This window comes from Siphateles boraxobius, unplaced genomic scaffold (assembly GCF_051911475.1).
Source record: "Siphateles boraxobius isolate OS27281-9 unplaced genomic scaffold, OSU_SipBor_1 48, whole genome shotgun sequence".
In the NCBI taxonomy this organism is placed as follows: Eukaryota; Metazoa; Chordata; class Actinopteri; order Cypriniformes; family Leuciscidae; genus Siphateles; species Siphateles boraxobius.
In genome coordinates this window covers 10,711,139-10,724,805 of record NW_027509119.1, presented here as the reverse complement: position 1 = coordinate 10,724,805, position 13,667 = coordinate 10,711,139, and the positions used below count along the sequence as shown (strand labels likewise).

Below are 13,667 nucleotides of genomic sequence, written 5' to 3'. Positions count from 1 at the left end.
TAATTATAAAAATAAAATAAATGTAACTATAACTGTTCTTATAATGCAGTATAGTATATATATAGTATATATATATATTTATAAAATAGTAATACTTATAATGAATTATAGCACCATTTTACTTATTTATAAGCATGGTCTTCATAGAAAGTGTTACCATGTATTTTTATTGAACATTGATGGAGCAACAGATTTTGTGTGCAAATAAATCAAAGTCGTTTGCTTATTTAAAAATCGTATAAATTTATGAGGTGGCAAGTTGGGCCTTTCACCCCACACACGGGGTAAAACCAGCATGGGGCAAAAGGCACACATTATTTATACAAATACTTTAGCTAAAATAATATGGTTTTAATAATGTCTAGTTAATACAGCTACTATACAGCTACTAAACAGCATTTTAAAAAACATTAACTATTATATCTAATTAGCGCAGAATCAACTATGTTGCTGTCCGTGATTGCGTCAAGAATCAGCCAAATTTCATCATCAAAAGCAGTTAAGATAAGCGCTGAGCTGAATTTTTGTGCCATCTATTGATTTACAAGAGAATGAAATCGAATGCGCCTTTTGGCCCGTTGTACCCTATGTGTAAATGTCAATAGAACAAGCCTACCCAATTAAATCTGATCGACGGCATTAAATGGCCAGAGTTGCCAGCAGAGCAATTAAATTCAAATCCACTACTGAATTCTATTGAAAACCAACCAAATGGTTTTCAGTCAGTGACTCTCGCCTTCAGACATGCACCATGACATCATCACCACAGATACATGATTACGGTGACCCCTAAACCCCTAAGGCAACTCAAAATTAGCCTCAAATTTCAAAGATTCTCCTGTCCTTACAACAAAAAACCATGGACTGAGCTGTCACCTGGAATCCCAAAAGCAAAGAACACCTGCATTTCATTAAATTTCATCTCAATTGTGGAGTTATGGCTACTGAATGAGCAGTTATTGCTGGGTCCTTAGATATTCGAGATGGGTTGAGTAGCATGGACTTTCGGCATTACCGTGAGTGCAAGTCTTGCCATCCGCCTGTAGGTTGATACCAGTGGGACATGCACAGCTTGAGGCTTTAGGAGCAGGAGCCAGGAGGCAAAGGTGACTGCAGCCACCATTATTCACCGAACAGGGCGTCTGGACTTTAGACAGAAAGGAAAAGAAGTAGAGACAGGTGAGAGAGAAAGGGGAAGAAATGGACGTTCAATCAGATGTAACAGATCCCTATCAGGCCTCTGGGTGTCCCGGTAGATCATAATACACGAATGAGACTCCAGACTAAAGATCAGTTATCACTGGCCTTAATCCGCTGTCTGAAAACCCAAGACACTGGATATGGCAGAGACCCACATTCCTCTTTAACATATATCTGCTAGGCATGTGTGTGAATTTCAGTTGTCAACGAGATGCCAACTTAAAAATGAATTATACTTAACTGTATTCTATACATTCAAATAAAATAAGCTAAGGCATTAACATAATTTGACGTGCTGTATATACAACATTAAAACTTACTTACAGAAAATGTAAAAATTTGAGCCATTGAAGCCCTTAAAAATAGCTTACACTGAAATATTTTCAAATATGCAATAACACACATGCAACACAAGTTCAGATATGTTAATACACCACTAGTCAAACTTGACTGAGTTTAAACAATTATCTTAATTGGAATCCGATTCATTTTTATTTCAATCTAACATTGTGTCTTAACGGTTGGGATGCGAGATTTTAGCAACAAGCCATTTGTTTGTCCAAAAAATGGTATGTGACACAATCAATCATAAAACAGTCAATCAAAAAAAAAAATCCTTTAAAAGAACACTTGTGTGAACTGAATTTGAAGTTTTTGGACACTTAACATTTTAATTTAAATGAAAATGTATTATTGTTTTAATTTACTTTTAAATGTAATTACTTTTGTATGTACATCTTCACATTTCTTTTCATAAATGTCTTTGAAATATGGTCTAAATGTAATGACACGCATAGTGGTAAATTAAAATATACTTTAATGTAATTTCTATTGAAACTTGTATGTCATGTATTTAAATATATTTGTAACTATACATTTGTAATGAGGAAGTTGCAATTTAGTACAATTACAGTAACATTAAATGTAATATCAAATAACACACTACAGTTAAAATTTGAATCAAGTACTTTACTGTACATGTGCTTTAGTATGTTAGTCAAGTGTACAACAAATAAGTGTACTTCTTTAAAGCATGACTAAAGATGATTAAAACAATGAGTTAAATGATTAAAACAAACAGTCATGAAAGTGTACTCTAACAACACCTAAGTGGCCTTTTTTAAAACTAATATTATATATTATCTGCAAGTAAAGATTTCAAATAATATACTTCAATTGATGTACACTAGAAGAGCACATTCAATACAATTAAGCGCGCTTTTTCACAAGGGGTTACGTCCAGTTAGAACACAGTGTAAGGCTTATGTATAAAATTAGTTAAACATTAAAAGCTTTTTGGTTACACTTTATTACAGTGGAATTATGCATTTAAGTACCGAGTAATATTATTTAACTACATGTGATTATGGTTTGGTTTAGGGTTGGCTGCATGTAATTATACATGTAATAATTATAGTAAGTACATGTAACGTGTAACAAAGACAATGTAAAATAACGTTGTTGTTTTTTTTGACTGGACAGTGAAGGCAATGCAACCATTCAATACTACTTGATATTACTACTACTGCAAATTGAACTCATTCAATACTACTTTAACAACTCAGGATGAACCTCATGATGTTGGTTGAGAGAACATCAGAAAGTGTGCAGAGTGCTACAATATGTCAAACTTTTATTGTATTGTATATTTCGTACCAGTATTACTGATTAAATTATAGCTCTATTGTTATAATGACAGTTGTGATTATTGATACATAATAGAGGTCTGCGCGGGACACAATTTTCAGACCCGCTCCCGCCCGCTCCCGCAGTGTTCAGTCCCGCTCCCGCAAAGATTTGTCATTTTTAGTACCGCTTTTTAGTAGAAAGGTCTTGGGGAAAAAAATGCGTGCACACAAAATTCCTTACCAATACTTGGTAACATATTTATTGGTCCCATATTACGAACAGCATAATATTCACAACAGTACTTTATCTGAAGCACTAGAGGCGCTCTGTTCCTCGTCCATGCTGTCTATTATGAACTTGAACTAGCTTTCGAATTCGAACTCGGAGCAGCGGGAAAGGAATTGTCTCTAAACAAGTGTGCGTGAGATTAGGCCCCGCCCTACCCGACAACGTTCACAAGTTTAGGCTGCTTAAAACGTTTTTATTGCTGCCAATCAGAATCTCCCTCACAACTACAAATTATGTACGCTACTTTAATCATTTATATATTTTACTTTATACTCATATTTAATTTGCGGGAGTGCAGCGTATCATCCCTCCCGCCCGCACCCGCAAGTGCACCTCATCATCCCGCCCGCTCCCGCAATGACCTTTAAAAATTTGTCCTGCGCCGCACTGTTTTGCGTCGGGACCCGCGGGTCCCGCGGGACTCCCGCGGGAGTGCAGACCTCTAATACATAACTCTATTGTGCCATTTTACCTGTAGTTCTATGATGGTGGAACATGTGAATGTCCATGAGGTTTTCAAGGTTTTCCGCCAGCGTTCTTCGGTCCAAACCAGTAAGCTTGTCAGCACTTTGGATGCTCTTGGATTGCCAGTCTGTCCAATAAATTCTGTCTTCATGAAGTGTCAAACCAAACGGATGAGGCAACTGACTGCCAATCAACACCTTCAATGCAGAAGAATGAGCGGGAAATAATGAATTTCAACCTTTAGCCTATTTAAATAACACACACACACAAACACACACACACACACACTCATTTCTACCTGTCTGCCTGATCCATCAAAGTTGCCATACTCAATGGTCTTAATGCTAGCATCGGCCCAGTACAGCCTCTCAGTGTGGTAGTCGATTGCCAACCCATTAGGCCAGGTCAGGTTTGTTGAGATGATAACCGTACGGTTGGATGCGTCCATACCAGCACGCTCAATCTTAGGATTGGCACCCCAATCTGTCCAGTACATGAATCTATGGTGATACAAAACAAATAAGGTTATGTACTTTTTTATGTTGTGTAAACATCCACAACTACTACTGCAATACTTTACTTCACTTGAAGCCTTAATATATGCTGCATTAAAAAAGCCTTAATGCATTAATTCTTCCCTGTAATGCACCATTTAATACATTACAATACTTCTCTATTCATTGTTACACCTTTAGAAATTATAATGCAAACAACCATGCTCCGATGTAACAAAAAAATTATAATGCAGTTTAACTTTGGTTACAATTATTTATGGAAAGATATAATGCATTATAATGTACATTATGAATACCTTTATAATGCATTATACATAAAGGCTTCAAGTAAAGTATTACTTTATATTCAGAATTCATACGTTTTTAAATATTTCAAGCATTTCTGTAGAGCACGGTGCTAGTAACGCCAATGTCATGGGTTCGATTCCCAGGGAATGCATGGACTGATAAAATGTAAACCTTGAATACAAGTCGCTTTGGATAAAAGCATCTGCCAGATGAATAAATTGAAATGTTTTGAGGTCACCTGCCTGATAAATCCACTGGGATTCGAAAAAGAGGTTATGCACAGGCCAATTTTTTTTACTCATCCATCACTACGGGAAAGACCCAATAAAGTAAGTTGCACAAATTAGGAAATGACTAAGAAAATAGCTTCTTTGTTGAAAAGGGCCATTTCCATTATCCAATCATCATCAATGGAAGTACCTAATGCCAACTGTGAAATATGGTGTGTATCTTTGATGTTATGGAGTTGTTTTTCCTCCCAAAGGCCCAGGACAACTTGTTAACTCCAAGTATCAGCAGATATTAAATCAACACCTGACTGACTCTGTCAGTAAGCTTGAACTGGCCATGACAGGATATTGGGTTTCATTCACTAATAATTACGTGGATTATTTGTATTTTTTACACATGCAGGAAGGTTTTTGTACAAAACACACAAGAGAACTTCTCGCAAAAACCTTTCGCACAATTCACAACAGGCGTATATGTGCATTAATTAGTTCTTAACCTTGGTCTAATGTTAATGAATTCAGAGTGTTATAAATGAACGTCCATGTGCCTAAGGTTAGTAATTTGCATAAAACGGCAAAGCAATTCCATTAAGAGCATTATGCACAACCTCTCCTGTACAGAAACACAATAGTAAAATCAAGTTCTTTCCACTTAATTTAGCCAAGAGAAGAAATCGCATTTAATGCTTAAACGTCTCAAGACTTGAATACTGTTATGCGCTCAACAAAGGAATTAGTCTATCATCCATTTCTTGATAGCAAAAAGTTAAAAATGCAGCAGCTAGACTCTTAATGGGTATTAAAGTGCCACATTATGCTTTTTTTTATATTACCTTTCATGTAGTGTTAATATAGTTGTCTGTGAAAGATGGGACAGTACCCATTTTATTTGGACCAACTTGCTCCTCAGAATCACAACCTGTAAGTATGATTAATTATTGATGTATATGTTTTCTACCGGGTGTTCAAAATACGTAGTTTTGGGTTTTATATTGTGTAGGTTTAACTCGCATTATTACCGTCTTACTGAAAAAGTTCTGCTAAGCAGCTGTGGGCCACTATTACCTAAAACTCTGTCTATTAATGCAGATTGTCTGTCGGTCTTACTACTTTGAGTAAAGAAAGGATGAAACCAGATTTGTTTTACACACTTTAATGTTATATCAGTCATTCATGCTAGAGCTCAGCTAACGTATGCGCTGTTATTGATTCAGTATTGATTAATAGTAATGGGCATTTTGTTTACGACATGCACTGTAAGCGGTAGACCAATCACAACAGACTGGGCCATCTGGCCCATCAGAGTAGAGTAGGCCCTTGGAAAAGAGGGATTTAGAGAGACTGATTCATCCGACGAGTGGTTTGAGAATTATTAAACAATGTGGTGATGTGCATGTAAACCTGTTTTAGGAGACCTCCAAAACAAAATTAGGAACCTTAAAAATAGCATAACAGGGGCACTTTAAAAAACATGAACATATAACCCCCACCTTGGTTTCACTGCACTGGATTCCGGAAGGTTACAGAATTAATTCCTTTTATTAGTATAAAAAAAAAACAAGGGGAGACCCTTCTTGACCTACCCGCCGATCGGGTCAACAACAATGTCCCGGGGACGATCGAGATTCTCCCAGATCAGAACTGTACGCATGCTTCCATCTGCGTTTGAAACTTCAATCCGGTCTGTGCCTAAAGGTGTTTAAAATTTTAAAATCAATCTTTTCTTAACATCATTGGGGAAAATTTATATCTAAGTTTAGCTAAAAATAATAATAATTAAATGTACCTTAATAATGACAATTATTGAGAGAAAAAAGACATCATGAAAAAAGATAAATATAAACAGAAATTTAGCTTGGTCTGAAAGATGAACCAATAAAAAATAAGTACCTGCGTCAGTCCAGTACAGTTTATGTGTAAGCCAATCAATAGCTAGACCGGCAGGGCTTTCCAAACTTGTGTCCACCACAACCTGCAACCAAATTGAATATCATCTGTCAAATTACATGAAAATACATTACAGCCACCAACTTTATAAGGGAGGATTTGTTGGTTTTTGCTAGTTTGTTCTCCAGGGGTCAGTATTTTACACATTTCTACCCTATTTAGTATATATACTAAAAACATGCATAGTTCATACATCAGACACCCAACAGCAGTGACGTCCACAGACCTAAGGCAAAGGCAAGGATAGAGGATTAACAAAAAGGGCACTCCCTATTATCACCCTACTTTTACCATTCTCTGACCTACACATTCATACAATAAATGCACACACATGCATGTATACATACATGTGAAACTCGAAAAATTATAATATCGAGCAAAAGTTATAATTTTGATGATTATGGCTTACAGCTTATGAAAACCCCAAATTCAAAATCTCAGAAAATTAGAATATTACATGAAATCAATAAAAAAAAAGGATTTTACATACAGAAATGTCGGCCCTCTGAAAAGTATAGTCATTCATATGTATATAGTTTTATATATTAAATATATTAGTTTCACTTTTTAATTTGAATTACTGAAATACAGTAACTTTTGCACGATATTCTAATTTTTCAACGTTCACCTGTGTATACATGCATAAGTATACACAGGGTTTGAAATTAACCCCCGCCAACCCGCCAAATGAGAGTTTTTAATTTGGCGCGTTATTTAATGTTTACTCACTTTGCTGGGGAAGTTTGTGTTAGCCAAATCTGCGCAGATTTAGCACAAATGCTGAACTCGTGAGTTATCGTGATATATTAAATACAGCGTATTGTGCAGAATCTGCGCATATCTGGCTTACTTGAACATACACGTCACTGAGCAACAAATAACTACACGCTTGTTTTTTTTATTAAAAAATCTAAATAATGTGGCGATACTTGCCTGGGGTAACTAACCCCAGTGAAAAAAGGATAGTATTTGACTCGACAAGCAATGTAATCATTTTGTAAACAATTTAATAACATAAAAAAAAATTTTGGTGATGAGGATGAAAGAGGAAGGGAGGAGATGGCTGGATGAAAGGATTTAGTTTGAATAAGAAATGAATTTATGAAATAAAATTTTTATCATGAATATATACTGTGTGTGTGTGTGTGTGTGTGTGTGTGTGTGTGTGTGTGTGTGTGTGTGTGTGTGTGTGTGTATATATATATATATGCTTTGACGTAGTTATTCTGGTTTATTTATTTCTTTTTTTCCTTCTTGGCTAGGTCTGAATGGCCGGTAACTTCAAACTTTAAATTTAGTAGCAAAATTGGCTGGTGATTGAAAAAGTTAATTTCAAACCCTGTATATGTGTGTGTGTGTGTGTGTGTGTGTGTGTGTGTGTGTGTGTGTGTGTATATATATATATATATATACACACACACACACACGCACACACACACACACACACACACACACACACACACACACACACACACACACATATACATATGTTATTTTTGTTTTATTTTTAAAAAGTCTCTTCCGCTCACCAAGGCTGCATTTATTTGATCCAAAATACAGCAAAAACCGTAATATTGTGCAATATCTTTTACAATTTTAAACAACTTTTCTATTTAAATACATTTTAAAAAGCAAATTTATTCCTGTGATCAAAGCTGAATTTAAAGCATCATTACTCCAGTCTTCAGTGTCACATGATCCTTCAGAAATCATCCTAATATGCTGATTTGCTGCTCAAGAAAAATTTCTGATTATAATCAAATGTTGAAAACAGTTGTGTGCAATGTTTTTTTCGGGATTCTTTGGTGAATAGAATGTTCAAAAGAACAGCATTTTTATGAAATAGAAAGCTTTAGTACAACCTGCAGGTATAATAGGAAATGCAGTAGCAAGAGTTTTATATTTTTGTAAGTATATGAGGAACAGCCACAAAGAACAGTAACTGTTCTACCTATCTGTTACTCATCTAAAGCTACTCTCTGATTTTTTTTAAATGCTTTTACCATTTATAAAGGACATGTCATTATTGCTTCATTATTACCAGTCGATTATCATGAGTTTTTTATTTATTTTTTTATTTTAGACAAAACAATAAATCTGTTTCTGGGTCTCAGGCTAAATTCCTGCTAACCTCCTGTTTGGTGCCGTCCCATTTTGCTCTGTTGATGGAATCGGTGGTGACGTCAGTCCAGTATATATATCGCTCACTGGAATCCCAGTCCAGGGCCACTGCATTTCGAATATCAGCCAGTGGAATGACATCATCCAACTTGTCTTCAGTGTCAAAGCTGATTCGACGGATGTCCGTCCTTCGGGCAAAAAGCAGGAACTTGTCAAGACCTGATCAAAGACCAAAGGTCTCCTGTCAGTTCTCCAGATTTGAAAAGTTCATCAGTATAGACAAGCATTTATTTCACAAAGTCAGAAATGTGATCATAATGAAAGGAAAATGACAAATATAGTATGGATTTGTTAAACAACAGTTATTATTCATGTTTGTGGCTGTATTACTCATTTTTGTTACTTGTAAACAAGGATGGTTAGTTGATAAAGAGAGCAGCTGCAATTGACAGATTGATTATTGATTATTAACATTTACAAGTATTAGTATAGCAATTATTTTTAAGGGTACATATTACTGCACTATAAAAAAGCAACTACACATTTTCCAGTTTATGAAACCTTTTGAGTCTCAAATACAAAGAAATGCAATTGTTCTGTCTGTATCATCTCTGAGCTTTTATGAGGGTTTACGCATGCGCTGTAAGGTGAATTTAGCATTTTCCGAAGTTTCCGTGTGGATGAGAAACTTTTGCAAAATGCTTGAAAATGCTATTGTGGATGAAGGGTGTTTTGAAACAAAAAACCCATTCCAAATGAATGTAGATGTAGCCAAAGGCTCCCTGTAGTATTAACGCAATTATGCACACAATAACTTTCTGGAAGTTTGTATTGCATTTCTCACGCAACTGTCCCCTTAGGGTAAAGGGCTTATATTGTTGCATGAATAAAGATAAATAACAAGAAGTACTTACTCTGGGCACAGTTATAGTGGTCCACCTTTTTAAAGCCTGTAGGGCATTCACAGGTGTAGGTCTTATTGCTTGGAAGACACAGGTGACTGCAGCCCCCATTATTGCTCCCACAGCGATTTCTCCCTCCTAAAAATAACAAGAAGAAACAACAACGGCTTTAAAATGAATTTTATTTACTCATTGGAAAAACGTGACAGTGGCGACATTTCGGCAAAACACTGTCAAGTCGCTTCATGCACGTTTCATTGCACTTTCAAAATGAAATGTTCAAGTTTTATTCAAATGAATGAAGTTTTATCCAAAACAGATAAATATGAATCTGGCAATGTTTTACTGTGTTGTATGATGTATGTATCGCGGCAGTTCAGTAATGAAATGTCTGGTGAGTGGTGCTAAAATGTTAATGCTCTATCGTGTGAAAATAACTTACTACCTACATAAAACCCTACACTAAAGCTAATGTAAGACTGGAAAAACTGGAATTGACTTTAAGAGAGGGCCACTCTCTGAGAAAAGAAAGGAAATTAACATTTGAACTCCCCCTCCTGCACTATTGAGACGAAGGTCTCAACTCCCTCATCCTAATCTACATTTCTCTCCCCCATTCTTCATTCTGGCAGAGATCTCCCAAACTCACACAAGAATCTAAATGGTTTAATGTGAATGAAATATCATCAAGGTTTATACATGTTTGGTATTATTTGAAATGTCTCGGTGCGACTGGTACAAATTTCTCATTCCCAAAGAAGTAAACCAAAAGGTAATAAAGTTCTTAGGAAGTTTAGAAACATCTTCCACACTGGAGGGTGCGTCTTTGAGTTAACACCTTCTGACTATTTGACTGAATGCTAATTTTCCACTGCTAGCAAATGGTGACTTACCACTGTGGATGAGGTTTAGATTTGAAATGAGGTCTGGGTATATAATGAAACACAGCGAGAGCTCTGGGCCTTTTCTATATCTGAGATCGGCCCGTGAGGCTGAGAGTTGCGAGACTCTCAGCCTCACGCATTTCTTGTCGGGTAAACTTTTTCCTCTTTGTTCTAGAGCATTTGATGTTTTGCATTGATTATCCTTGAATTGATTATGAAATTATAATGATACATTTACCTGACATTAAATTGTGACATTTGATTATTCTAATTGACTTTGACATTATTTTCATTCAAGAGTTTAAAAGAATAGTAAAACATTCGCTCACATTTAATGATGCACAGATATCATTAAAACCTTTTCATTTATGGAGTCAGATGAAATAACGAGAAAATGCATATGAGAAAATGTATTGCATTTAACCAAAAATACTTTGCCGCGAGAAAAGACAGTAACACGCAAAGACCTTCACCGCTAATTCGATTACCGCCATTGGATCGAGTTAGACGGCCTAACAATAATCTGCCCCTGTAATCATAATTTGTGTGGACAGGAATAAAAGTTGATGGTGCTTTACATACACTATTGTTTATTTCAGCTAAAAACTGCAGTGAATTGTATGTATACATACGTTTTTGGAGTTAAATGTAGGTAGAGGTATGTTTTTCCACCAAGCCGATGTTGCATTTACTTTAATACGATTTGTGTTTGGAAACATTGTATACTATAGGCATGGTCTACTATACTCCGAGTAATAAGCATTATGTTTGGTTGACCTGCAGGTTGCCTCTGCGGGTGCAGAGTGTGGATGTCCATGGGAAAATGCAGCTTGTTCCGAATGACCTCTTGGTTCTTGCCAGTAAACTTGTTTGCACTGTTGATACTCTTGGTGTGCCAGTCGGTCCAGTACAGACTGTCTTCAAACACTGTAATGGCAAAAGGATGTGGAAGACCTGGAAGACAGAAAGAAGGTTGAAAGTAGGGATGGGCATGATTAATCGACGATCGATTATTGATCATTAAGAATTTCGTCGATCACGTTAATTTGTTATGGATTATCATTAAATTAATGCTGCTGCGTTGCGTAGTGTGAGTGGAAAGTGAACGTGTTACCCGGGCTGGTCAAGTTAGCGTGGAGGTACCTGTGCATCCCGGCAACGTCAGTCACCTCAGAGCGGGTGTTTTCAGCGGCTGGACTGAAGCCTTGTTTACACTCGACGCGTCCGCACGAGCGCGAAGGTGAGCGCGGCATAAGGTGTTTCACAGTCGAGCGCGTCGAGTATAAACGCCTCGCCTGTTTGGGGAGGTGCGCGCGCACTCTGTGGAGACTCGCGCTGCAGAGCCAGGCGAAAGCGTAAACGAGGCTTGACGGTCAGGTTGCGGTCGCGTCTGACCCCAGATCATGTCATCAACATGCTTATCTTTCTCAACAAAAATCAGTAGACTGGTGTAGAAGTTGTATGTGAGTTACTAGTTATTTTTTATGAGGCTTTGTTAAGTAGCCTAGCCTAATTGATTGTTACAGTAGGTAAGCTAATCTCTCTCACCCTCTTTCTCGACTCCGTTCTTGGATAGTTTTGAGTTACATTTTGACAAATCCTGTCAGATCTAAGTACAGATCCTTCTCAAAAAATTAGCATATTGTGATAAAGTTCATTATTTTCCATAATGTAATGACAAAAATTAAACTTTCATATATTTTAGATTCATTGCACACCAACTGAAATATTTCAGGTCTTTTATTGTTTTAATACTGATGATTTTGGCATACAGCTCATGAAAACCCAAAATTCCTATCTCAAAAAATTAGCATATCATGAAAAGGTTCTCTAAACGAGCTATTAACCTAATCATCTGAATCAACTAATTAACTCTAAACACCTGCAAAAGGCTTTTAAAAACTCCCAGCCTGTTTCATTACTCAAAACCGCAATAATGGGTAAGACTGCCGACCTGACTGCTGTCCAGAAGGCCATCATTGACACCCTCAAGCAAGAGGGTAAGACACAGAAAGAAATTTCTGAACAAATAGGCTGTTCCCAGAGTGCTGTATCAAGGCACCTCAGTGGGAAGTCTGTGGGAAGGAAAAAAGTGGCAAAAAACGCTGCACAATGAGAAGAGGTGACCGGACCCTGAGGAAGATTGTGGAGAAGGACCGATTCCAGACCTTGGGGGCGCTGTGGAAGCAGTGGACTGAGTCTGGAGTAGAAACATCAAGAGCCACCGTGCACAGGCGTGTGCAGGAAATGGGCTACAGGTGCCGCATTCCCCAGGTCAAGCCACTTTTGAACCAGAAACAGCGGCAGAAGCGCCTGACCTGGGCTACAGAGAAGCAGCACTGGACTGTTGCTCAGTGGTCCAAAGTACTTTTTTCGGATGAAAGCAAACTTTGCATGTCTTTCGATAATCAAGGTGCCAGAGTCTGGAGGAAGACTGGGGAGAAGGAAATGCCAAAATGCCTGAAGTCCAGTGCTGCTTCTCTGTAGCCCAGGTCAGGCGCTTCTGCCGCTGTTTCTGGTTCTGGTTTCTTGGACTGCTGACGTTAATTGTTATATATATATATATATATATATATAAGTGCTGTGAAATCAAAAAAAATTGCACATTCAATTGCACATTTTTCTGTAATTAATCGTGATTAATCACACCTAACATATACGTTTTTAATATATTTTTATGTTGTAATACTTACTAATAATAATACTAATTATAGCCATTCAACATTACAGTATAATCGAAAGCTATCATTTTTTTTACCTTTAGTAGGGTTTAAAAAAACATTTAACAACTTTTAATTTAAGTGAACTTAAAACAATCTTCACATAAAACTTCACAAATTCAGCCAGGTTTTTTTTTGCATCTTATCTCACCTGAATAGTTTAATAGCACTTGAATGAATGATATATATATATATTAAATGTTATGTTCGGTCAAATTATTTTTTGATTCTCCACTACAGTTAATAGCTGCATATGTAAAAAATAAAATAAAAAAATAACGTTGTAGGCTATATGAAATGTCAAGCCTTTTGTCTACATCTTCTACTGTTACGTCTATAAGTTCAGGTCAAATCTTACCCAGGGGTATATAATGCTTTTTTTCAATGCAGCTGTGTTTTCTTGAGTGAAGAGCGTCACAAGATTATTCTCTCTCTCTCTCTCTCTCTCTCTCTCTCTCTCTCTCTCTCTCTCTCTCTC

General features: G+C 36.7%; 1 protein-coding gene across 4 annotated transcripts in view; it reads right to left on the bottom strand.

Moving 5' to 3' along the window:
• Positions 1-13,667, bottom strand: part of lrp4 (low density lipoprotein receptor-related protein 4) — a 98,335-nt gene that overhangs the window by 19,439 nt on the left and 65,229 nt on the right. For all 4 annotated transcript variants that reach the window (XR_013194645.1, XM_077201971.1, XM_077201970.1 and 1 more), the window contains exons 15-22: positions 11,247-11,423; positions 9,598-9,723; positions 8,694-8,902; positions 6,506-6,587; positions 6,199-6,304; positions 3,881-4,082; positions 3,590-3,779; positions 1,016-1,147 (exon numbers count right to left, since the gene is read on the bottom strand). Coding sequence is in view for 3 of the 4 variants with exons in the window: in XM_077201971.1 (XP_077058086.1) it covers positions 1,016-1,147; positions 3,590-3,779; positions 3,881-4,082; positions 6,199-6,304; positions 6,506-6,587; positions 8,694-8,902; positions 9,598-9,723; positions 11,247-11,423 (1,224 nt within the window). In the remaining variant the exon portion in view is untranslated. The remainder of the gene's footprint in view (positions 1-1,015; positions 1,148-3,589; positions 3,780-3,880; positions 4,083-6,198; positions 6,305-6,505; positions 6,588-8,693; positions 8,903-9,597; positions 9,724-11,246; positions 11,424-13,667) is intronic.